This window comes from Anas platyrhynchos, chromosome 14, assembly GCF_047663525.1.
Source record: "Anas platyrhynchos isolate ZD024472 breed Pekin duck chromosome 14, IASCAAS_PekinDuck_T2T, whole genome shotgun sequence".
Lineage (NCBI taxonomy): Eukaryota > Metazoa > Chordata > Aves > Anseriformes > Anatidae > Anas > Anas platyrhynchos.
The window spans coordinates 20,545,779-20,569,538 of NC_092600.1; the positions used below are offsets into that span (position 1 = coordinate 20,545,779).

At 56.9% G+C, this 23,760-nt stretch overlaps 1 protein-coding gene across 29 annotated transcripts in view; it reads right to left on the reverse strand.

Moving 5' to 3' along the window:
• The window catches only part of ABLIM3 (actin binding LIM protein family member 3), a 41,632-nt gene that overhangs the window by 12,500 nt on the left and 5,372 nt on the right, over positions 1-23,760 (reverse strand). For 27 of the 29 annotated variants that reach the window (XR_011803331.1, XR_011803334.1, XR_011803332.1 and 24 more), the window contains exons 2-6: positions 4,665-4,802; positions 3,423-3,606; positions 3,102-3,214; positions 1,384-1,510; positions 870-963 (exon numbers count right to left, since the gene is read on the reverse strand). Coding sequence is in view for 24 of the 29 variants with exons in the window: in XM_072023188.1 (XP_071879289.1) it covers positions 870-963; positions 1,384-1,510; positions 3,102-3,214; positions 3,423-3,606; positions 4,665-4,802 (656 nt within the window). In the remaining 5 variants the exon portion in view is untranslated. Of the gene's footprint in view, positions 1-869; positions 964-1,383; positions 1,511-3,101; positions 3,215-3,422; positions 3,607-4,664; positions 4,806-23,760 lie in introns of all 29 variants that reach the window. The other 2 variants (XM_072023167.1, XM_072023183.1) reach the window with 2 other exon arrangements.

Sequence of the window (23,760 nt, forward strand, 5' to 3'; positions counted from 1 at the left end):
TCTGAAAACCACAGTGTGTTTTGTTCTGACATCTTTCTCTCTGCCTCCCACCTCCTGACCCTTTAGATTACGCTCAGACCAGATCACACTCCAGCCTTCTTCCCCCTGCAGATGTTGGGGATAGAAACACAAAGCAAGCGTGTTTGAACCCCCATCCCCAGGAGCAGGACTGCAGGAAGGACCAGCCCCAAACGGCCTTTCTTTCCCCCCTAAAACTACAACCTCCACCAACATGGCTGCTCCTGACCGTACAGCTCTACAATCGCCCCAAACCTGCACCATGATCACCTGCACCCGTTGGATCCCTGCCTGCTGGAGCAGCTCCTGCTGGCCAGGATGCTGAGCAAAAGCAAAACCTCCTCCATATCTGTCCCAGGGCAGGGGCCCTGCTCTGGTGGCAGCCCTGGGGGGTGCATGGGGAGGCTGCGTGCAGACAGGACGCTGCAGTCCTCCGCACAGCTGTGCTGGATGTGTTTCCAAGGCAACTGGCAGGCTGCTCGCAGGGATGCACTCAGCAGGCTTATTATGCTCTGGAGCTGGGCATGGTGGCAGCTGGTTAGGGCTGGTGTCCCCACAGCCGGGGCTCTGGGTACATCTCAGCACGGACAGTCACCACTGGGGGTGTTTCGGGGGCTCGGGGACCTGAGCCACCTCTCCAACGGTGTGCAGCATGGTGCTGCTCCTCCTCTAGCCCTGGCTCCTTCTCCTCCCACTGCCACCCTCCAGACAAGGCGCTCAAAACGTGCCCACACCCCTGCTGCAGGGACAGCCACGGCCTTGAGGGAGGGATGCTGTGACAAGGGTGATGGGTAGGATGCACACAGCCCCCATTACAGGGCAGGACAAGTGGCTATGGCCTCGAGACTCACCTCCAGGACCCTGCCGCTGATGTACCGGTCACAGGTCTCGCACTTGATGCCGAACTGGGCATGGTAGTCAGACTCGCAGTATGGGACTCCATCCCTTCAGGAGAGGGAGGAGAGTGAGGTGAGGCAGTCGAGCTGGGCTGGGCACCACCTGCAGCATTGCCAAAATCCCCCCAAGCCCAAACAGTACCCCGGGGAGCCACCTGCCACGGGGCACTTGCTTTCTGCCTGCCTGTGGAGCCCGATCCTGGCAGGAGAGGGCACCTCGGGCACCAGCCCTCGGCTTCTCCATCTACCTTCTGCCTGGATTTGTCTTACTACCTTTCCCCAGCTCCTGCTCCCTGTGTATTCAAGGACAAATTCAGCACTGCCTTATGCTGTTTTGCCTTTGATGCCTCTACTGAAAAGCAGCTCAGACACCAAACCACCCCCTCCCCACGGCCAGGTGCCCAATCTCCCAGCACTGCAGCCCCAGCAGCAGGGGATGGCCCCACCAAGCCCAGCCAGTGGCACTCACTTGCTGATGTACTCCCCAGTGAGGATGATTCCACATGTTTGGCACTTGAAGCAGCTGACGTGCCACTGCTTCTCCAGTGCCAGGAGGGACTGGCCTTGCTTGATCTCCTCCTTGCAGCCTGCGCAGTCTGGGGGTTGGCGAGAAGAAGGAGGACGCATGAAAACACCGCTGCCCCGTGGGGATCCTTTCTTTTCCACTGGTGGGAAGATGCCACCCTCCTGCCCATTCCCACAGGGAGCCAGGAGGAAAGCCGCCTGCTGGAGCTGGGACCAGCATGGCACAGAGCCAGGGCTCCCTGGTGACCTGTCCCTGGGGGCTCCCCGAGGGGCAGGGGCAGTGGGAAGCCCCCGGCAGTGAGCGGAGCAGAGGAAGGGCTGTGCTCTCCAGCAGCCATGTCCGGCCCTGCCACGGTATTTATGAGACTCCCTTCCTTCCCCGCTTCCCCCGGCTCCTGCCAAGGCTGGGAGCAGGAAGCACATGGGCCTCGGACCCCTGACCTTGGCTCCTCATCCTCTTCTTCCCTATGCAGCAGGTTCAATGGCTGGACAGGGTTTCTCCTTAACCCCCTCCCTGCTGTCCTCCTTCCTGCAGCGCTGCGGAGGCGCAGCAGCACCACGCAAGCAGGCAGGGCTTCCCACTCAGCCCAGCCTCCAGCAGCTCTGCACCTAGCCCTTGCCCACTGAGCAAAGCTGGGGGGATTTTTGACCTTCCAAGGCCCTGGCCAAAAGCAAAAAAAGCAGTTGCATCAGCTTGGCTGAGTCAGGATCCAGCCCTTCTCACACGCAAGTGCTGCTCGCCTAGTTCTTAAGTTGCTGGGGCTGCAGGGAGAGGCACAGCATCATTCCTCTGGGGAGGTCCTCCCCACTGAGGGCACCAGCTGGGCTCCAGCAGCCTCAAGTGACACCCCTGCAGGGTGGCAGTGCTAGGGCCACCAGAGGAAACACAACAGGAGGGAAGCCAGGATGGCACCATGTGCCTGGCTGCTGCTGCTGGATAAAGCATGGTGCCCTTGGGTAACCTTGCTGTGCACACTGGGGAGGAGCTGGACTGCTGCCCTATGGGAGGCAGCAGGTGCTGTGGGCTGGCCACAGCATGCCCCGGGCAGCTCGCCCACTTGGCTCGGGGTGGCAATGAGGATGGGGAAGACCTGTCTGTGAGCCTCAGCCACATCCCCAAATCAGGCAAGCTCATGGTGACACCTGGCCAAACCCGCCCAAAACATTGCTCTTGCTGTGATTTAGGTTGGGATCATCAGCACAGGCAATGAGCCTGAGAAATGTTCCTAAGTTGGTGGAGGCAGTGAGCAATGGCAGCCCTTGGGCAGCCTGTTGAGCCTCTGGCACAGGGACGGGGTGGCAGCACCCACCCAGGTCACAAACGGGCCAAGGGAGTGACTGAAACCAGTGGTGACCTGCAGCCCTGGGTGGAGGCCAGGACTGTCCTACTCCTCCTCCAAAACCTGCAAGCACTTGTGCAGGACTACACGCCAGCTCCCAAACCCTTCCCATCACCTCCTCGAGCACTGGCATGGGCAGCTCTGCCCAGCACCAGCCTGGGGAAAAAGGCACAGCTGTAAGCATGGGGGAGACCCAGGGGATGGGCTTAGCAAAAGGATTTCAGGGGAAGCATGAACAGCCCTGCTAGCCCCAAGGAGCAGGGCCTGCAGGAGCTCCTGTGGTCTCTCCTTGCAGGCGTCACATAACACCTGCGTAACTTACGGCTGGGTCCATGGATCTTGATGGGTTTGGTGCTGATGAGCGAGTGGGAGCAGTTCTGGCAGACACAGTCCTTCCCGCTGAACGTGACCTTGTCTCCAATGGGGAACGGCTTCCTGTGGCCAAGGAGAAGGGGAGAAATGGGAGCCATATGTTCGGTCCACAGCTGCAGGTGAGGGCAGGCAGTGAGCTGGGCACTGAGGCAGCTCTCCAGCTTGGACCACCCCATAACCTCCCAAGGATTTCCACCAAGAAAACCAGGTGCCTGTGGAGGTGCACCCACCTCTGCACCCTCTCTGTCCCCTGGTGTTGGCAGGGGCTCACCTGCAGGTGCTGCAGACGAAGCACTTGGGGTGGTAGGTCCTGCCCAGCGCTGAGATGACCTCTCCAGTGATGAAGTCCCCGCAGCTGTCGCAGCGGGTGCCGTAGAGCTGCTGGTAGTCATGGGTGCAGATGTACTCCTGGTTCTTAAAGAAGAAGCCTGACTGGGCCAGGTCACAGCCACACACTGCAGGGGGAGGACACACACCCGTCAGGGAGTCAGGGGGCGGCTGCACCCCCCAGGCTCAGGCCTGGGGCCTCGATTGGGTTTTCCCAGCCCTATTGGGCAGGTTGAGGTGAATCCTTTCCCTGCTGCTGCCCCAGAAGGGCTCTCAGGGCATCCCAAAGATGCAGGTGTCTGCAGGCCTCTCAGAGGGTTTGTTTTCCCTGCCCACCAGGCCCACTGGGACCTCCCCCAGCACCACAAGATGTCAGTGTTGGGCTGCAGCAGGGTGCAGGATGGGGCCGCTAGGGAGGCATCCAGTCCCTTCCTTCCCTGCAGCTGGAGCCGTGGGTGGTGCACAGCCCAGAGTGATGCACAGAGACATGGCAAGCCCTGGTTCTCAGTGTCATTCCCCTCCTGCATCTACAGGGAGACCTCAAGAGCATCCAGCCCCGTAAGGAACCTCAGGAACAGCACAGAGACAGGCTCCAGAGGCCTATGCACAATGCCCATCACCTCTCCTGCAAGGTGATGGGGTGCAGCGGGGTGGCCAACTGAGCACCTGCCAGCACAGCCCAGTTCCCTGCTTTACCCAGGGCAAGAAAACTCGAGGCAGGATCATGCCTGGCTGGCTGTGGGGCCCAGAGTGCATCTTCACAGGCTGCCCTGGCTGTGCCGGACTCTTGTGGATGTGGTGGGGATGAGCCTTGAGGCTGATGTGGAAGCTGGTGGCAGCGAGCCTGAGGTGGCATGGGTAAGAACTGAGAGGGAAGGTGAGACAGGAGGATTTCCTCTCATTATTTATTCCATTTCACTGGAAAGCAGGCATCAAGCTCTGCCAAGATCTCCAGCCAGCTCCGTCCCCTTTGAAGCCAGTGGCTGCCTGAGCACCTGGTTGGGGGGAGCAGCCTTTGCTCCTCGCAGACACCTCATGGTACTGAAGGACCCAGCAGCCCCCAGCCACGTGTGCAGCTTCCAGGGAGTGACAGCACCCAGGTCTCTGGCACCCCTGTACCTGGTGGCTTTGGCATCCTTCAAGGGACATGGGCAGCCCAGTGCCATTGTGCCCTGCCCTGTCCTACCTTGGCAGGTGAAGCAGCGGATGTGGAAGTGGTTGTTCTGCACGCGTACCACCTCGCCCTTGCAGGTGTCCCCGCAGCGGTAGCACTGGATGACAGAGGAGCCGCTCCCAGGGGTGTAGGGGCTTTGCTGGTAGGGAACTGCTGGCAGGAAGGAGGGAGGGAAAAACGAGACGGAAGGGGTCTGTTAGCATTTGGGACGCAGCCTGGCTGGGCGTCATGGCACCGACAGCCCTGCTTCAGGCAGACATTAGGCAATACTGAAGCTAAAAAGCAGACAAAACCATGCCGGTCCCTGGTGGCCCTGACCTGGGTGCACATCCCTGCCCAGGTTTGGGATTCCCTGTCCCCACAGAACTGCAGCCACCCACATGTGGCTCACAGGCCTGCATCCCAATGCTGCTTCTTGCAGGTCCCTTTCAGAGTGCACATGCAGAAGGGGTCCAGGTCCTCTCCTGGGGATGCTCTGGGAGGCTTCCTTCAAACATACAGGTGCCTGAGGGTGCAGGGCAAGGAGAGCAACACCCCGAGAGTCAGCCCCTCACCAGAGCACAGCGCAAGCACCCGGCCCTGCTCGCTGCCCCTACACAACCGCATCACCTGTGCCATCACCCCCAAAGCCGTGCACAGCTCCCTGATGCTCTCCTGTCCGCAAAGCAGGTGTAGAAGGAGCACGCAGGGACTGGCCACCCCGACTGCCCTGCTTGGCTTGGCTCCACCAGCCCTGCCTTGCTGTTGACCTGCTCATTTGTCAGCAGCATGGGAATGAACAACAAGCTTGTGGAGCTTCCACTTGTTTGTTTGGGAACTCGACGGAGAAGTCGTTTTTCAAGGAGCTGCCAAGGATGGCAGCAGCTGAGAGCCTTGGCCTGGGCAGGTCTCACCTCCTTGGCCAGCAGCAGCAGCCCCACCACTCCTTCTGCAGCGGCACTGGGACGCATGCAGCCTCCATGCTCAGCAGGACGGGCACACAGGGACACCGGAGTTCTAGGGAAAGCCGTCTGGGTGCTCACCCCACTCCTTGACCCTCTTCTGGCAGCTCTGCAGACCACTGTGGTGGACAGATGCACTGCAGCCTCACCCCTACCCCACGGGAGGAACAGCGCGGAGCAGAGGTCTTTCTGCTGACTCAGCACACCCCAGACACGCACCGCAAACACCGCGAGGAGCAGCCCCTGCTCCACCTGCACGCTGCTCACAGGAGCTTCAGGCTGTCCCTCGCCATGCTAATTGTGGCTGGCACAGACCGAGAAGCAAGGCCTTGTTTGCTGCGAGGTTTCAGAGACAGACTTGCAATTTGGGCAACCTGGCCACTGAAGGGCAGGGATTTCAAAGGACTGGAGACTTTCTGACCCAGAGCTAAACTGCGTACCCAGGAACAGGAGACGCAGCAGGCTGAAAGCTGGCACGCCAGCACCCTGTGGAGCAGGGAGGATGGGGCACAGGACAGAGGAGCTCACTCATCGGAGAGGCTCTGCATTCACTGAGGGGCAGATCGGGTGTCAGGGAACAGAAACAGCCCATTATTGGCCTAAAAAGCAAAGAAAGAAAAGTCAAAGTGAGATTAGAGACCATCTCATGGTAAAAGCCCATCTCACGGGTCAAGCACCCACGGACATGCTCTAGGACATGTGGGGCTGCTTGCTGCTACCACCCATGGGGACACAGCAGGGTGACAACATGCTGGTCCCCCTGACTCTGCTCTGTGCCCTGGGGCTGTGAAGGGACAAGGACTGGAGACTGCTGCTTCTCTGCTGTCTTGGGAAGCTAGGCTGAGGGCTGCGAGGAAAGCTGAGATGCTCTATGAGAATCCCCCTGCCCCTCTGCAAAGCTCAGGCTCCAGTCGTGGCACAAGCTCCTGAGAGCTGCTGGGATTTCAGATCACCTTGGGGTCCCAAGCAGAATGGAGGGCACCCATAAAAGCAGCAGTGTCTCCACCCATGCTCCTGCAGGGACGCACAAACCCTGGGAAGAAGGGTCCAGGACTTCCTGTAGCAGCTGTGAGCCCATGAATGCTGCAGCAGCAGGGGGAACCCTGGGCTGGTCCCAACAGGAGCACTCGGGGATGGGTCTCCTGCAGTCAGGGGACATCCCTGCTGGAAGGGTGTCCAGCAGAGCAGAGCCACAGCACTGACACCTTTCATCCCATGCACCCCATGCTCACACCCTGGCAGGGAGCGAAGCAGGAGTCAAGCCCTGGGACGCAGCCATGGCAATGCACACAGCTCAGCCAGAACAGCAGGAGGTGGGGAAAGGTGGTGCTGAAAGGCTGCAAATTACATCAGCATTTAAATAAACATTAATAATAATAAAGAGGAAAAAAAAAAAAAAACCACCAATGTCAAAAAAAGCATCAACATCATTTATTTGGGGCTTCTGGTCTCTAGGGAAAGTGTTTGTGTGTCCATATGGCCATATGGTGCTGGTGGGCCTGAAGGGAGAAGAGGGAAAGGAGCTGGGGATGGGAGAGGTGATGGAGAGGTGCCCGTGGCTGTCACCGTGCTGGCAGGGATGACACCCATGGAGTCACTCTACTGGCATCCACGGGGACAGGAGCCGGCTTAGGGCACCGCCACCATCCTGCTGGCTTTGTTCAGTGCTAAGACCCAAGCTCCCCGGTTTGTGATTAGGCTCAGCCCCGCGATGGAATTTTTGCCAGGAACATTAACGCATTGTTTTGCTGGGGCTCTGCTTGTTTTCCAGCAGCCAGCTGCCTGCCTCATGGCCCCATGCAGGAAGTATTACACAGCACAGCACCCCTGCACGGGGAGGACAGCTGAGCGGGGCAAAGCTCATTACACCCAAATAATCCAGTAATAATGTAAGTAGCATTAGTGGCCTCGTGGGCTGAGATACAGCAGGCGAAGGGGTGGGAGCTACCCAAGGAATGCCTTAATCTGTCCCTGTTTTGCTCCTGTTGTACTCACAGGGCAAGATTTTAATTGGGCTTCATCCAGTGATCAATGCATTTGCAGCCCCCAGCAGGGTGCAGAAAGCTGCCCAGGGCTGGATCCCCCCAGGGCTGTCTCCAGTTCCCCCTGGCCCTCGCTGGGCACAGCCCCAGGATAGCTGGGCAGTGAGATATGGTGTGGGGCTGCATGGGTACGCGGCAGATCCTCCACTGATCTGGATTAAGGTGGCACCTCTGGTCAGGGATCGGTGCCCTGCACCACTTCAGGGACACACAGTGGCAGCCATACACAAGCAAAGGAGCTCAAAATCTGGGTGGGAGAGACAGTGTCCCCAAACAGCACCCAAAACTGCACCAAGGAGTACACCGAGGAGCTTTGTCCCCAGGGAGGGCATGGGAAGTGGGGCCGCAACCAGCCCAGGAGACGCTCCAGGCCGTCAGCAACCCTCAGGTCCCTGCTCTGTGACACCAGGCGGTGGCAGCCCCATGTCCCTTGGGCAAGATGGTGCCATTGGAGGGAGGCAAAGCAGAGGATGGGTCAGAGTCTGGGAGCACAGCAGGGGCCAGGGAGGCTCAGGAAGAGGAAGCCCAGCCCCAGCAGTGCACTGGGCCGGAGGCGTCAAGGCCAAAGAGGGGCAATGAGTGGCTGGAAAGGAATTCGGCTGGAAGGGCTGGATGCTGAGGGAGAGGCTGGGTTGAAGCACTGGGACATGGTGTGTAATTTTGGGTGGGAAGGGCACGAAGGAGACCCTGCTGAGGGATGGGGGGGAGACAGGAGTCCCAGAGCCCCTGGGCTCGTCCCACAGGCGCACCAGGAGAGCAGTGCATGGGAGCCCCACGGGAGGCAAGGGGCAGGATTTCCCCTCGTGCTGGAGCCTCGCTGCGCCCCGAAAGTGGTGGGGAGGAAGGGCGGGAGCCCCAGAGCCGCGGGACGTGGTGTTCTCATCAGCTGCAGGGCTGAGGGCTTGTCCTGCAGAGGCCAAAGGCAAGGAGGAGCTTGGCTGTGGCCAGGGGGAGGAAGACATGGGCAAGCTTGGGGCCAGCTGGTGCCAGTGCTGTGGGGAGAGCAGTGGCTGCTGTGCCCCTGTGGCGTCTCTGACCTTGGCACGTGGCAACTGTTCGGCTCCCAGCCCTGCAGCCGCTTCCTGCCCCATCCCTGCCAAGGATGCAGCAGTGGGGGAGGCACCAGGGCTGTGTCCACAGACAGCCTGGTAAAGGGCACAACACAGGCGTGTGCAACCCAGCTATGCCATGCACAGGTAGCCCAGCTGAAAGATGTGACAAAATACCCCAAATAATTGGGGGGCTCTGAGCAGTGGCTTAGCCGAGAGCTGCAGAGACAGCCGTGTGGCTATCTTGGTGCTCAGGTTGCTGGCCATTGCTCTCTGTCATGCTTCCACACATAAAAGTCATTTGGAGCAGTGAGAAAATTGTGTATCTCCCCTTCATTAAACTATTTTCATTCTAGTCTTTCCCCTGTGTAAAACCCAGAAGCATTCCATGATCCCTTACCTAAGGTTAACGTCAATTTTTTAAGCTGGGTGCTGCTGACAAAGGCTGAGTGCAGGTGCCATGGATCTGTTGTGGGGCACCGTGAGCCTGGGGTGGCTCCGGCTGCTCCACATTTTGCTGCCGCTTCCAGTGTTTGCACTGCATTAATTGCTGGCACCACAAGCAGAGCTGCAGGTGTGGGCTGTGGTGGCACCGCTGAGCTGGGAGCAGCATTGAAGGGTCCCCAAAAAGTGATAAAAGAGACCTGTTAGGGAATCACGGAGCAGGCAGGATTGGGAACCCAGCGAGGCCACATACCTCTGCTCTCATAGCCATCTGTGGCTTATGGCAACAGCCCTCAGCCTGCTGCTGCTCCCCAACTTGCCTCAGGCTTCCCTAATCAGATCATGACCCATTACCGCTCCCACCTGCCTCACGCTGTCCCCCTGCCGCTGCCACTCCCACTCTATGTCACCTCCTTCAGTGGGACACAGGACAAAAACAGGATGTGGGTGCCAGGACAGCAGTGCAGCAGGGGACGGTGCAGGCGAGGGTGGGCGGCTGCCAGCAGCAGAACACTGGTACCGCTCCGAAATGAGAGGAGGGAGGTCACTGGGGAAGCCAAAGGAGAAGGGGAAAAAGCGAAGCAGAATGGAGAAAATGAAAGAGGTTAGAGGGAAATAGGAAAAAAGAAAGGGAGCAGTGAATAGAGAATTTGCGGCTGAGTTCATTCCTGGCTGCGTTCATGGAAATTATTCTCTAAGCACAAGCACGAAGGAAGCCGGTGATTGTGTCCCCTCCCCGCTGCCGGCAGCTGCCCCTGACTGCAGGATGTGCATTTCCCCTGACAGGGCCAGGGAAGCCCAGAGAGCCTGTTGGGGCTGGGGCTGTGTGGGGTCAGGCCCTGCCCCGGCACAGCCCCGTGTCCACGAGGGACATGGGCTGTGCGGGGTGAGAAGCCTTGTGAAGTGCTCAGAAGCTTCCTGAGCCTGGCAGCTCCTCCCCAGCCTGCTGGGTGCTGCTGAAGACAGCCGTGTGCCCCGACATCCCCGAAATGACCCCGGGAGCGCAGGGAATGGGGCTGTGCTGGCAGCACAGCACTGCCACCACAGGTCACCGCGACACAGGCACACCCAGGGCGCCGCTGACGCCAAAGCCATTGTCCAGGAAAAGAGATCCTTGTGCCGCACAGGGCTGTGGGAGGAGGATGAGCACAGCACCCTGCCGTGCACACAGCACCCCCAGCCCCTCCAGGACCCACACCGGAACCCACAGCGGTGTGTGGCTTGCACAAGCGCCGTGTGCCGCCACGCTGTCTGCCTTTCTCCCATCTCCACCGAGCGCCGCCGGGGGCTTTTCTTCCCAGCTAATGCTTGTACAGCTCGTCATGGCAACAAGAGCTCCTTGAGATGCAATTGCAGCCAGGACTCTGGGTGCTCATGAGTTTGCAGACACCATGCAGATGCTTCCAGCAGAGCCCCTGGCCCTGCCAGCAGCCTGTGACCCCACACTGGGTGTGAGCAGTACCCTCCTGCCTCTGCTCCCCACGGCAGCCTGCAGCAGGAGCTGCTTTCCACCAGCAGCACACTGCTTCTCATCCTAAAACAAGCATCATGCCCGTCCCGTGGGGGCCCAGCACGGACAGCCAGCACATGGGCAGAGATGAGAAGTTCACCTCCAGCGGCTCACAGAGAAGAGATTCCCCCAGCTCCGAGCACCCAGGCGCCGCAGCAGGCTGGCCACACTGCAGTTGCCTGAGCCCCTTGCATGGCATGCCCACTGTCTCAGGCAGGCAGGAAATTTCTGCCGAGCATGGCTCTGGCTACGTAGAACCCAAGAGGGAATCACGGGCTCCAGGAGCAGCAATAAATCTCCAAAAGGCACAGCTTGAATTGCACAGTAACTATTTAATTCCCCTCCCCATTAGCCCTGAGAATATTTTAGCAGTTCTTCGTGGCTTGGGGAGAGTGAGACAGAAGATAGATTGCATTTTAATTAATAATGGCTGGAATGCTTGGCTGCAGAGCAAGAGCCATGGTGAGCCTGCAGCTGGGAGCTGCACTGAACAGGAGGGGACAGCATGGCGATCCCAGGGGGGCAGTGGGGTGGCACTGGGTCCTGCCCCAGGGTGGCTGCCGCAGGACAGCTGGGAGCTGCCCGCTCTGCCCCATCCCTGGGCAAGGATGCTCCACAGTGACTGGCAGCGCTAGAAAGCATGATGCTTCCCCAAGCATGCAGGATATGTCCCCATCTCATGGCTCCGATGCAACTCACCCTGTTCGCTCTGCAGGGCGATGCCTGCGGCTGGCACAGGCATCAGGTGCAGGATGCTGACAAGGGAGAGGTGGGGACCAGCTCAGAGGTCCTCAGGACCCTGCTTCCCAACAGCCACCCTGAGGTCCCCACACAAGGCCCAGTCACCCCAAGCGTGGGTGCTGGAGGCTGGCTGCATGCACTCTCGGGCAGCCACCTGATCTGCTCTGTTTCAGCAAAACAGCCTAGCAGCAAAAGCCTCTAGGGTGAACCAGAAATCAGAGAACATCAGGCCGAGCCTCAGACATGATGTGCATGTTCAGCACACCAGAAGAAAACTGCAGGAGCTGGTGGGAGGAGAAATGGGAGGGCAGGGCAAGCCTGCAAAGGGAGATGTGCCGGGGGCGTATCCTTGTGCAGCAGCAGCCCAAGCAAAACATCCCTGCCCAGCACCTGTTAGCAGGATTCGCTAGAGAAGGGTCAGCTGAAGAAAAAAAAAAAAGCCTTTATGAGACATGCAAGGCAGAGAAGGGCTTGATTCAGACACTCTGTAGCACTGTGCAGCTCCCAGTGCCCCGCATGCTGCCCGGAGCTCTTCTTGCTCATGCAGGAGGTGAGGGCAGAGCCCCAGCTGGGGCTGCAGGGGCTCTGATGCCCCGAGCAGACACCACTGGCACGCACACATTAGCTCTTAACCCAGGAGGCTGTAAAAATGCTGGATCCTGGCCTAGAAAGCCAGATCAGGTTTCTCTTGAGGGATCACCTCTCGAATCAGAGGGGTCAGCCATGCTTCGGGAGGTCTGACGGAGCAATAATCAATGGGCATGAAGCCCAGGGGTATGCAGGGGGGCAGGAGCCAGCTTGGAGCTGCCGAGAGTCCCTGGCCACAGGTCCAGAGACCTCGCAGCACCCCAGAGACCTGCAGCCCTCACCCCGCTGCTGTTTTCCAGCCCTGGCTGGCAGCTGTAAATTCTTGTTGGATGCTGATCTCACCAGCTCCCAGCAGATGTGTGGTGCTCCCTGAGATCAGCAGTTTGGGCGGTGGAAAGGTTTACTTGAGGCAGGCAAGGAGGGATCCCCACTGGGAGGCTGAAGATGGAATTTCATCCTTACATCTGGTACAGCTTAAAAATCTTGCCCAGGCTGCTATAGATACAAACAAACCGCGTATGAGCGTGGGGGTGTGAGGTAGATGAGTATGTGCAGCATGCTGATACATCACATATCCACGGTGTGCTGGGCTTGAGCTCTGCCCGAGCCCCAAACTGAGCTGAGGACTACCCTGGGATGGAGATCTGGTTGAGCACAAATCCAGCGGGACAGTCACCGAGGAGGCTCTCAGTGGGTCCCAGGTGCAGGGGGAGTACCTGAGACCACGTTCTCCAGAGGACACAATGTGCAGCTAGGTCCTCGGTGGCACCCTCCCTCCACCCTGCCACCCCTGTGCCACAAGAGCCCCATGCCCCACAGGATGACACAGCCCCAGCCCTGAACCTCCATTGCAAGGGGATGCTGCAGAGCCAGAACACAGGGGCACCCACAATGAGGCATCACTGCAGGCTGGGAACCAGCAAGGGGCTGACTCTGACTCTCAGGGAGTTTGTCCCACATCCCTTCCTCCAATGTGGCCAACTTGTGCCATCCCCCTCAGGGCCACCCCAGTACAAGTTTCGGGTACCTGGCAGCCACGGGGGTCCCACCAGCCCCTTCCTCACCACTCTCCTTGGCACCCAGCCCCTCTCCTGCCTGCAGGGGTGGCTGACCATGGCTGGGGACCTGCAGGGTGGCCCCGGAGGGAAGCAGCCCGCCAGCAGTCACCCATTGGCCAGAGTCCATCTCCTCCTCCGGATTTTATTCATGAGGCATGACAAGTGGATGAGCTGCAGGCAGTGAAATGACTGCAGGCAGCTCTTGGCAGCTAGAGAACAGGAGGAGAGGAGAGTGCCTGGGCTGGGGAGCGAACCCAGCCCACACACTGCTATTTTCTGCTCTTACTGGGCCGGGAAGGTTTGGGGTGTCCCTGCAAGCAGATACCTTTGGGTCCTCAGCTCAAGGGGTGCCAGATGTGCATGGTGGAGAAGAACTTGTGGCTCTGGCCAAGAGATGAAACCTATTAGCTCGTCATTTTTTGCTTCACCTGAATTTCTTGTTAAATTGAGTCTACGTGTGATTCTGGGAGAGAGCACAGTGAGCCATGGGGTATGCTCCCCGCTGCCATCAAAGCTGAGGGATGCAGCAGCCCATCCTGAGGGATTAGGCCCAGCCAAACAAACAAACAAACAAAAAGACAAGTAGCACTGAAGAAGGGAAAGAGCAAAGCAGATGCTCTCTGACACAGCGGCATCAAACACCAGGCTTTGGAGGGGGCTTAGGAGCCAGTGCCAGGGCATCGGGGCGAAGAGCTGACACAATGGAAAAGTTCAGGCCAGTTCCTCACACGCACATGAGCATGTCCGAAGCAGCCAGGACAGAAAGGAGCTTATTTCTGGCTGATGCACTGAGGGATTTTATGTTTGCTGCTGTGTTTCGTATTTGCAGCTTCCCGTATGGAAATGTTTTTTTCCCTTTAACCTCCACCCACAAGCCCTGTGGATTTTGTTGCAGTTTTCAAAACATATGGTGCATACATTAAAAAAAAAAAAAAAAAAAAAAGGATGCTGTATTTTAAATATTACAAAGCAAGCCAGGAGCCAGCATTTTTAATCTAGGGCAGTGTCTGAGAGGGAAAAATGTGGGGATTTAGGATTTTTTAGACCAGCTCAGAGCAAGAGCCCCATTAGGGAAGATAGAGGCAGGCAGCTGCCCAGGGCTGGTGCCCACTGCTCATGCCCTGCCCTTTATATGGACCACAGGGCAGCCACATCCAGCATGGTTTTACCCAGATAATTCACTTCTAGCATCCAGCCACCCCTTGGCGAGGCTGTTTGTATGCAATGCTAGAAGAAGACAGCATCAAACCATAATGCACTAAGCTAATTCCTTCCCAGCTCCTCCTGCAATCAGTTGGTTCCCCAGTGGGCTGGATGCTGCCTCTGTCACCCCACTAATCACTCTTTGTGTAGCATCCTTCATCTGGCCAATACAGGCATTGCAAGAAAGCTGAATTCTTGCTTTCTGCAGGCACAGGTTAGCAGACAGAGGCTCCTCCATGGCATTGCTCGAGACTGGAACTTATTCTTTTTTCTGCAGAGTGAGCGCAGCATGCTCATTTGTTTTATTTTAGACCATATTCACACTGGCATTGTAATTCCAAACTGTGAGGCTACATCATAGCCAGAGAATGAAGGGTGGGGGATTTGCTATTTTTAACTCCTTCTGCTCTGGGGAGGGAACTTGATATCAGATCTCTAGCCAGAGACACAGCATAGATATTAATGCAATGAAGTGGGAATTTGGACTGGGAGTGACAGCTGGCCAAGCAAGCTCTGGCATCACAGAGGGGACAGACCCCACAAAAATAGGACACAGTGAAGGGGTGTACGTTACAGGGCAACCTTACTGCCATCAGTGCATGCTTGGAGGCTGTAGGTTCAAGACCAGCCGCCGTGCAACCAGTCCCATTCCAGGGGATGAATTTCAGCTCAGGGCTGGCGGCAAAACAGATGGGGAGCTTCCCCAGCAGGCTCCAAATTCCTCCAGTCTCTCTTACACCCCAGAAAACAGCTGGGAGGGGTGCAGCACAGCTCACAGCTGCAGTGTGAAGGGTACAGCCTCATCCCTGTCAGGCCATAAAACTGCCTCCAAACCATGGCATCTGAAGAGAAACCACACCTGTAGCCACTTAATATGGACCACCTTGCAAAAAATATGCAAAGGACAAGGGATGAGCATAGCCCCAACCCAGCTGGCCCCAGTGGGGTCCTCACAGATGACACAAGCAGCACAGAGGGTGCTTACCACCTCCTTTAATCTATTGTAATCTCCACTCTAATTCTGTTGAAGGCAGCAAATGGAGCCTTTAATTGGTCAGAAAAAAATTGCATCCCTCTGCAGGGTGCAAGGGAGACACCTGGCTATGCAGGGGGTGGTGGAGCCAGGAGCACAGTGGGGGGCAGCACCATGCCAATGTCAGCCACATGGCCACCAAGGGATTTTAGGCACCGCAGACACTGTGGATTGAAGCACAGCATCAGGCTCATGGTCCCATGGACTGACTGAGCTGCCTCCTGCTGCCTGATGTCCATCTCACCCATCCCATCCTCAGTGTCTATGGTCAGAGTAAAGTCCCACGGGACAGAGCATCTTTTAGAAGCTATAGGCATAGCCCCTTTACAACTACAAAAAAAATAAATCAAGGAATTATACCCTAGAGGCGATGGTCCTTTGAGCAGTGACTTTGGGCTGGCCACCCTGCTGCCCAGGGCGAGACAAATCCCCCTTGGGGCTTTGCAAGGGCTTAAGGTGCTCCTGAGCAGGCTGGTGATGTGTGCTGCTCTCCCCCAAAGCTGTTAGCATTTATCTTCTGCCATGTGTCAATTGCAGTCAGTCGGAAATAGAGCTTTCAATATTAAGAGACAGCAGTTTCTGTTCTTCTTGCCATCTGTATGTTTGTGTATTTCCCCTACCACCACAATTAGCAGGCTGGTCTCCAGCCAGGCTCAGGAAGAGGTCTTAGCTGATGTCTTCCCAGCAATTCAACAGCTTCATCATTTCTTTTACAGCTCCCCTAGCACAGTCCCTGTCACTGGGACCATCACAGCTCAAGCTGTCCCTCCTGGTGCCCTGGCAGGGGTGGGCAGGCTGCACTCCAGGGACCACCAGCTCCTGCAGCTACAGGGCAGTGCCATGGGGGCACAGGTGAGGGACAAAACCCCATGTCCCTAACCACAGCAGGAGGTTTGCCACACTCCCACCTGGCCCATCCATGTGTTCCCTGGCAGGAAGGACACCAGCATCTCTGGGCTCCTCCAGAACAAAGCCAGTCCTCTTCCCTCTCTGGGTGTGCAACACTGCAAGAGGATAAAATAAGTCACCATGGCCCTGACAAGCACAGGAGCCCGATTCAAGGCTGGAATCTCCCTGCAGCTCCAGAGGAAGCTGTCAGTGACACATCCTGCTAGCCAGGGCCAACTGCCTCACACCTACAACAGCCCCACTTCATTCCCCTTTGACCCACCCACACCAAGGCTCAAGAAGCTCCCACCACTGGCCCGAGGGCGCTCAGGATCCTGCAGAGCCCACCCAGACCTGAGTTTCCAGCCAAGCCTCATCACGAGCAAGCAAAAAGGTGTCACAGAGCTATGGGAGCTGCACGCCCAGCTCTGCCATCACCCTGGAGCTCAAACCAGGGCTGCCAAAAGCCTCTGCAGGGGTTTTGGCACCTGCAGACTGTGGGTGAGCTCACCCACAGCCACGCACCTCGGGTTGCTCTGGGTGAAAGATCTCTTTGGGCTGCTCCTGCTCCCCTCAAACCCAACACAAAGCACAAAAAGGACAGGGGAAGGGCTCTGTGCATTGCTGTTTGTGGGGCATTTTTGTTTAAGCTAGAAGGAAGCTGGGATGTGCTGGGCTGTCCTCATAGGACCCCAGGAGAGGAGCCTCACTGCTGCTGCCACTGCTCCGCTTTGGCAAGCCACGTCCTGGTGTGGGACTGTCTGATAACAGACTGGAGCTAACACACACACAGCTGCCTGAGGCAAACAGCAGGACAGAAACATACAAGTAAATCTAGCAACTTTATGTGAATTAAATGTGCATTTAATTGAGATTTGTAAGGGAGGTTGCAATAGCAATTGATTATCAAAACCAGATTATTTATGGGGACTTAGCAACTATACACAAGATTAATGTTTCTAGAATAAATCCTCAGTAAATATATTTTTCCCCCCAGTAATCAGCTAATAACATGTCACCCTAATTATCTCATGAAAGAGGCACAAAAGCTTTGACAAATACTGAAAGGATATCTTGTTGTCTGCCAAGCAGCACCAGAGACCACAGGCCACTGCTCTGCTCATGTCCTCCAACACCAGAACATGGCTCACAAAGAGGCACCTTCCCCAGCTGGGGACGCAGCTAAGTCCCTGCTGCCAGTGTTGGTCCTCCATGTACATTGTGCCTCAAAAAAAAGGATCTGGGATCCAGGCATCACTTTGCCCAAAGTCCTGGGGACATTTGCACCTCAGGGTCCTGAGCCTGACCAAGGCAAGGCGAAGTCCCTGCAGGTACTTGCATGTTGACATAATATCAACAGGAACAATAGCACAGCTCCCAGGGTGGAAAAAAGAAAGCTTCTTCCTTAAAACAAAGGTGCACGTGTCCTATAAAAGTTAGCGGGGCTCAGCCTGGTACTTGCACAGCTTTCTGCCCCTCTGCTGGGGCACAGACAGAGGTGCCCATTAAAGGGACAGCCCATGCTGTAGCAGGCTCCTCTGTTCTCCATAAGTAATGCTCACTCATTAGCAACAATTATTGAAAATTAACAGCTTCAGCAGTGAGAGGCTAACGATGCCACACCACACAGCAGCCTTGCCAGCACCTCTCCCAGCACAAGGTACTGCACAGCCCCATCCCAGGTGGGCAAGGACCACCCTACACCCTGACCCATCCTTCCCCCAGGCACCAGGGTGTGTCACAGGGATGCCTCCTGAGACCCCCACCCCCAGGAGGATGTGGTGGCTGGTCCCCCTGAGGGGCAGGAGTGGGCCCTGCCACCCCCTGGGCCAGGCACAGGACCTGCTGCAGGATGCAGAGATGCTCCGGCAGTCACCATGGCAACTCCAGTACACAGCCAGGGTGAACAAAGCTGGTGGGAGAGAAGAGAAAGAAGAAAGGAGGAAAAGGGAAAAAAAAAAAAAAAAAAGGAAGGAGACAAGCCTACAACCCTGGAGAGAAGGCTGGGGCAGGAGGGAGCGATGGGGTGGGAAAGCACTGGGGCTGTGGAGAGGAGGAGGAGGAGAGCTGCTCACCTTAGGATGACCTTCAAGGAAACAACCCAGGGCACACACTGAGCTGTGTCACTGAGATGGTGCCCATCAGCCCATAGGCCATTTCCCTCTGGCAGCCCCATGCACGCTGTGGGGCATCCCAGCCTGGCACAGGAAGGCAGCATCCTGGAGGCTGGGAGAGCCCTTCACATGCCCTGTGGCAGGGCAGGAACCTGACCTGGGGACAATTGTAAGGCAACATGTGGGTGGGTGCCTGGGGACATGGCCAGGTTATTCAGCCCGAGCCCTGATGTGAGGCGTTTCAGAGCCATGCTGCCAAGACCAAGCAGACCCTTTTGGAGCAATGCCCAGTGCCAGCCCCACAAGGACAGGCCAACTCCATGGCTGGTTGTGAAAGGAGCAGGGCTCCAAAAAATGCTGCTTCCTCAAACAGCCTGTGGCTCACCTGGACCCCTAGCCCAAGGTCAACACAGGAAGTAGCATTGCAGCCACAAATATATTGACATAAGCCCTGAAACTGCAAAAACACAAGCTGTGTCCACTGCTAAAGCATGTTCTGCTCTCATCTCTTGGTCACACTTCATTGAAGACAGAGATAGGTTAAAAAAAAAAACAAAAACAAATGTCAGTGTTTAGGGTCAAAAAGAAGCAGCTACAACCTCTCTCTGCCAGAATGGGAAAATAGCATCCCACTTGGTTGTTTGTTCTAACAAAACAACAGATCCCAAAGGGAAGCTCTCCCTCTGCCGAGCCACCCTCACAGCGCAGACAGCTTCTGACAGGCAGAGCACAACACGGATGGCAAAGCCTTGGGGCCCCTGGTTATGGTGTCAAGAGTGGGCACCCAGGTGGAAGAGGTGGTCAGAGGGGCTGGCAGCCTGAAAAACCTCCCAGAGAAAGGGCTGGGTGCAACAGCTTGGACATTTTAGCAAGGAGAAGATGAGAACCCCGAACGGAATCAGTGCAGGTGTTACAGGAGCAGCTGGAGTGGGGCAGCAGCACCTGACCCCACTGCCTCAGCCCACCAGAGCCCATGTGCCAGGCCCTTCCAGGGGGCTGGAAACCCTGGGCACTCCCTGAGCCCCCAGGGACAAGGGGCATCCTTACCAGAGGGCCACAAGGGCTCGGTGCCAGCCAGGGACAGTGTGCATGGAAGGGAGGACGTGGCAGGGCAGAACAATGAGCTCCCCAGGGCGTGCATATGTGGGGGTTTCATGCAGACTCATCCTCCCCTCCTCCTTCCTGTACTCCTGCTCTCCTTGCCTCCTGTGTACGCCCAGGAACAGACTTCAAAAGGAAAGGGGGGGCTGCCAGAGCAGGAAGTGGCAGTCAGTCAGATGTAGCTGTCTCCTGCTAAAAGCCTTTGGTACCTTCATCAGGGCTCAGAGGAAAAAGGCACTGATGGTCAGCCTGGAGGCAGACAGCCCAACCTGGCATCAGCCCTATGCTCCCAACATGGAATGTCACCCTCCATATCCCAGCTTCCTGCAATACGGATGTAAATAAATCCATCTGTGTACAGTAAGCACCAGAGATCCTCTTAACCCTCCACGCTCTCTGCTCTGGGATAAGCACTGCAGGAGGCGAGCAGAGGGCTCTCCAGGGGCAGCCCCATCCCACAGCCCAGCTCCCCTGCACTGAGGTCACCGCTCCCTTCACTGCTGCACGCCAGCAACAACCTATCTGTCCCCAGTACCCACCTCCTCATTAGTGCCAATTAGTGGGTGGTCAATGGGCCTGGCAGAGCCGTGTTTTTCAGGGAACAAGTCCCCTTTTCAAGGGACATAATCAACACAGGCTTTGTTGTGTGCACTTTTGGCTTAAATGAGGCAGGAACCGCCTGCCAAGGAGCAAAATTATTTTCTGAATTGTATCCTTTGTGCCACCAGACCCAAGTGTGGAGGAAGGAGCCAGGACAGCCACAGATGACCTCTCTTAGCAAGCCCTCGATTCACCAGGCACCTGCAGGAGGCTCCATGCAGCTCCCAGGAAACCCCCAAGCTCACACGTCCCCTTATCCACCAGGATCACCAGGGCCAGCCAGGACCCATCCATGTTACCACCAAGCCCCAGGTCTGGTGACAAAGGCAGAGTGAAGACCTCAATGCCCCCAGAGGGTGCCTGGGCTTGGACTCCAGCTCCTGAGTTGCAGTGTTGGACAAAAGCTGAGAGCTGGAGAAACACAATGGGAAAACTTTGCATGGACCAGCAGCAGCACTTTGTGAGAGGCCAGCACAAGGACCAGGGAGCACATACTCCCCAGCTTCCCTAGTTATTTGCCTCACTGCTGAGGAAGAAAAAAGCAGACAAAAAAAAAAAAAGCAAGCACAGGGGAGCAGGGGGAGATGGCCTGGATGTGACAGGCTGGCATATTTGACAGAGGAATCTTGTTAGCAGCACTTTTCCCTGCCATTTGAGCAGGGGCAAAGCCAAGGAATGCTTCCCAGCAGCCTGCACCAAATGAGCTCAGCTTCACAGAGCTCTGATTGCTAGAGGCAGAGCAGGAGAGCAGCAGCAGTGGGGCTTAGGGAGAACAGTGCTGAAGGCTTCTGCTGTGCCACGAGCTCCGTCCTCTTTCCTGGGATGGGAAGCTCCCAACACCCTCCCAGCACCTTCCTCCAACACAAGCCTCACTTGAGTGTGCTGTGGCACCCCAATGGCAGCACACACTGTCCCTATGCCACAATAGGCACTGGGGCAGTGCAGGTGAATGCCAGCCTGCTGCTCTGCTGGGCTCAGGGATGCAAGGATCAGTGAGAGCCACATCAGACCTTTGCTAGCTCTCTGGAGGAGGGAGAGGAAGGATCCGGCAGATCTCTGAGCTGACTAAGAGCTCCAAGTGCCCGGTGGCTCTGCTGTACCAAGCACAAGCCAAAGCAATTAGCATTTCTTGGAGACACTCTGTGTAATCTTCCCTGAGTTCTGGGGGAAAGCAGTGGGCTCTACAGCAGCTGGAGCTGCCGCACCAGCAGCAATGTGAGGCAGCGAGGGATTGTCTCAAAGGGACATCCTGACAGGATCACTGCTCCATGGAGGAATGGGGACGCTCTGTCCCACCCCTAGCCCCACCACGTCCTGCCTCTGAGAGCCGCAGGCTGTCAGACAGCAGTGAGCCAGGGGCCGGAGCAGAGAGGCAGCCTCAGCACCTCTCCTTGGAGCACAGCCCAGGTAGGAAAGACCATAGGGAAAGCCAGAATCAACTTCATCTGCCAGCTCCCAGGCAAGGCCATCAGCCTGAAGCAGGCAGAGAGGCACAGGTGGGCCTGGAGGTGCTCAGAACCATGCAAGAGCAGCAGTCAGCCCAAGTCAGGGATTAATTTTAATGGCTACTTGTAGAACACCAGGAGCACATGCAAGAGAGACAGCCTGCGCTGATGCTTACCCCATCCCTCTCCACCTGACTTGTGCAAGGGCCATATCTCACGTCCAGGCTTTTTATAGGGTTTCCCGCTCCTGCTGGGCATGCAGCTCAGTATGACCGCATCCCCCCACCCCAGCAATCACTCACATGCCGTTCACTAAAGTCTTTCCATTCCCTCTCTTGCAGTTTCCTCTTCTCTCCTTATTAGGGATCCACCTACCCATCCATCTACTCATTCTCTCCCCCTCTGTAGCTATTTTTAAAATGCCATAAAAGCTTTCAACTGGTAGCATCCTCAGGGATGCAAGGGATTTTATATGTAATCCATCAGGAACTGTCATCACCACATAACTCATCATGCAGACAGTGACTTTTAAAAAAAAAAAAAAAGTGAAGGGGGAGAACATCCATGCCTGGTCCCTCAGCTCTCCCTGGTCAGCCTGCCTGTGCCAGCACTGCCATTTATGTCCCATCTTGGAGGAGAAGGATTGGGCCCAACCTGCTCCCTCCCAAGGAGGCAGCTGGCACAGATGCTGGGGAACACAGCAGATCCCCTCACAGAGTGTGGCCATCCAGAAGGAAGATTTCTCACTGGATGAAGGGTTCTGAGCTGGGGATCACCCAGCTTCATGCCCCAGAGGCAGGTGGAAGAAGCCTCCTTGCTGAGGAGGTAGCTGTCCTGCTCCCTGCACACTCAGTGCCCATGAGGAAGCTGTTGCATTTGTGTGGTTCCCCTTATGGCTGGTGGTCCCAGACAAGCAAGAGGTGGGAGATAGCTTGGTGCCACAGAAAACCTCCTCCTGAAGGCACAAAAAAACAAAACAAAAAAAAAAAACCAGGAACTGAATCTCAGAAGGCAGCCTGGACAGTTAGAGAAAACCAAAAGTTCCTTGATCAACCCCAGCCTCCAGCCCAGCATGGACACAGGGAGCACAGGAGCATTCAGAGAGCCCAGGGCAGTCCAACAGCACCAGGATAACTATTTCTGCCTCCCTGATTCCTGCAGAAAAGCATCCTCCCCTTCCCTTCCAAGGCCTGGTTGAAGACCTGATGCCTCCATCAGGAAGATGGAAGTCCCCATCAGTGCCCCAGACCTGGCCAGCAGGTGGGCAGGATTAGGCCAGGCACAACCTGAGCAGAGCCCCACCACATGCTGAGGCAATGACATGCTCTGTGGCACAGGCAGCACCCCCAGGTACTTCTCCATCAGTGCCAGTGACCAAACATTGGGCACGACTGTAGGAGCCACAGCTCGCCCACATCGCTCAGACACACATGGGTGACGTGGCTATTTGCAGCAGGTCAGAGGGAGCTTATCTCACTTTTTCCCCCCTTCTTTATCCTCTGAGGGCAGGGGGTGCTGAGGAGGGAGGCAGGGGTACCCCATGCCCCCCACAGGGCACAGGCAGGGAGGGTTGCGCAGGGACCAGCGCCGCACTGGGACCCGAGTGCAGACAGCAGCTCTGCGAGCACAGTGGTGCTGGGGAAGCCTGCGCTCTATCACACTCTGAGGGCTGCTGCGATATGAGCAGAGAGAAAGAAAAGCTGGAGCAGAGCTGACAGGAAGAACCGGCACCGAGCCATACAGCTCACCTGCCCACCCAGCATCCTGCCCTTTACGGGCTGCATTCTCCATGGGTGCTGAGCACACATGGATCTGTGCTCCCCTGGGACCTCTGCCTGCCCCAGACAAGGACAGTTTTCCCCTGCCTTTGCTTCATGAAGAACCTGAATGCAGATCCCCAGCTGGTGGGAGAAGCTGGAGCAATGGGGACCTGCCGTGGATCCCCTGGGGAGAGACCAAGGGGCAGGAACGTGTCCTTGACCAGGGGTGAAACAGCCCTCCCCACCTGCACAGGGAATCCAGGCTGGGGAGTAGCTGTAGCCGGGGACACCCCCAGCAGGTGCCTGACTTGTCCCAGCAAGTGGTGCTGAGCCAGGGAGCCGCCCCAGCAAAAATAGCTTCCCCTCACCAGCGAGCGCTCCTGGGCTGGGCAGTGCTCACCAGGACGCCTCCTCAGAGCCAGGTCCCAATGGCTGGATGTGGAAGAGGCAGCAATGTCTTCGGGGCTGATGAGTACATGACATGAGTGGTGGGAAGGGCACGCAGGGCCTCCGTGTGCTTCTGTGAGCGAGATGCACAAAGTGTGCTTGTGAAGGGTGCCATACTGCAGAGCCTGGGGTGCATGCTTCGTA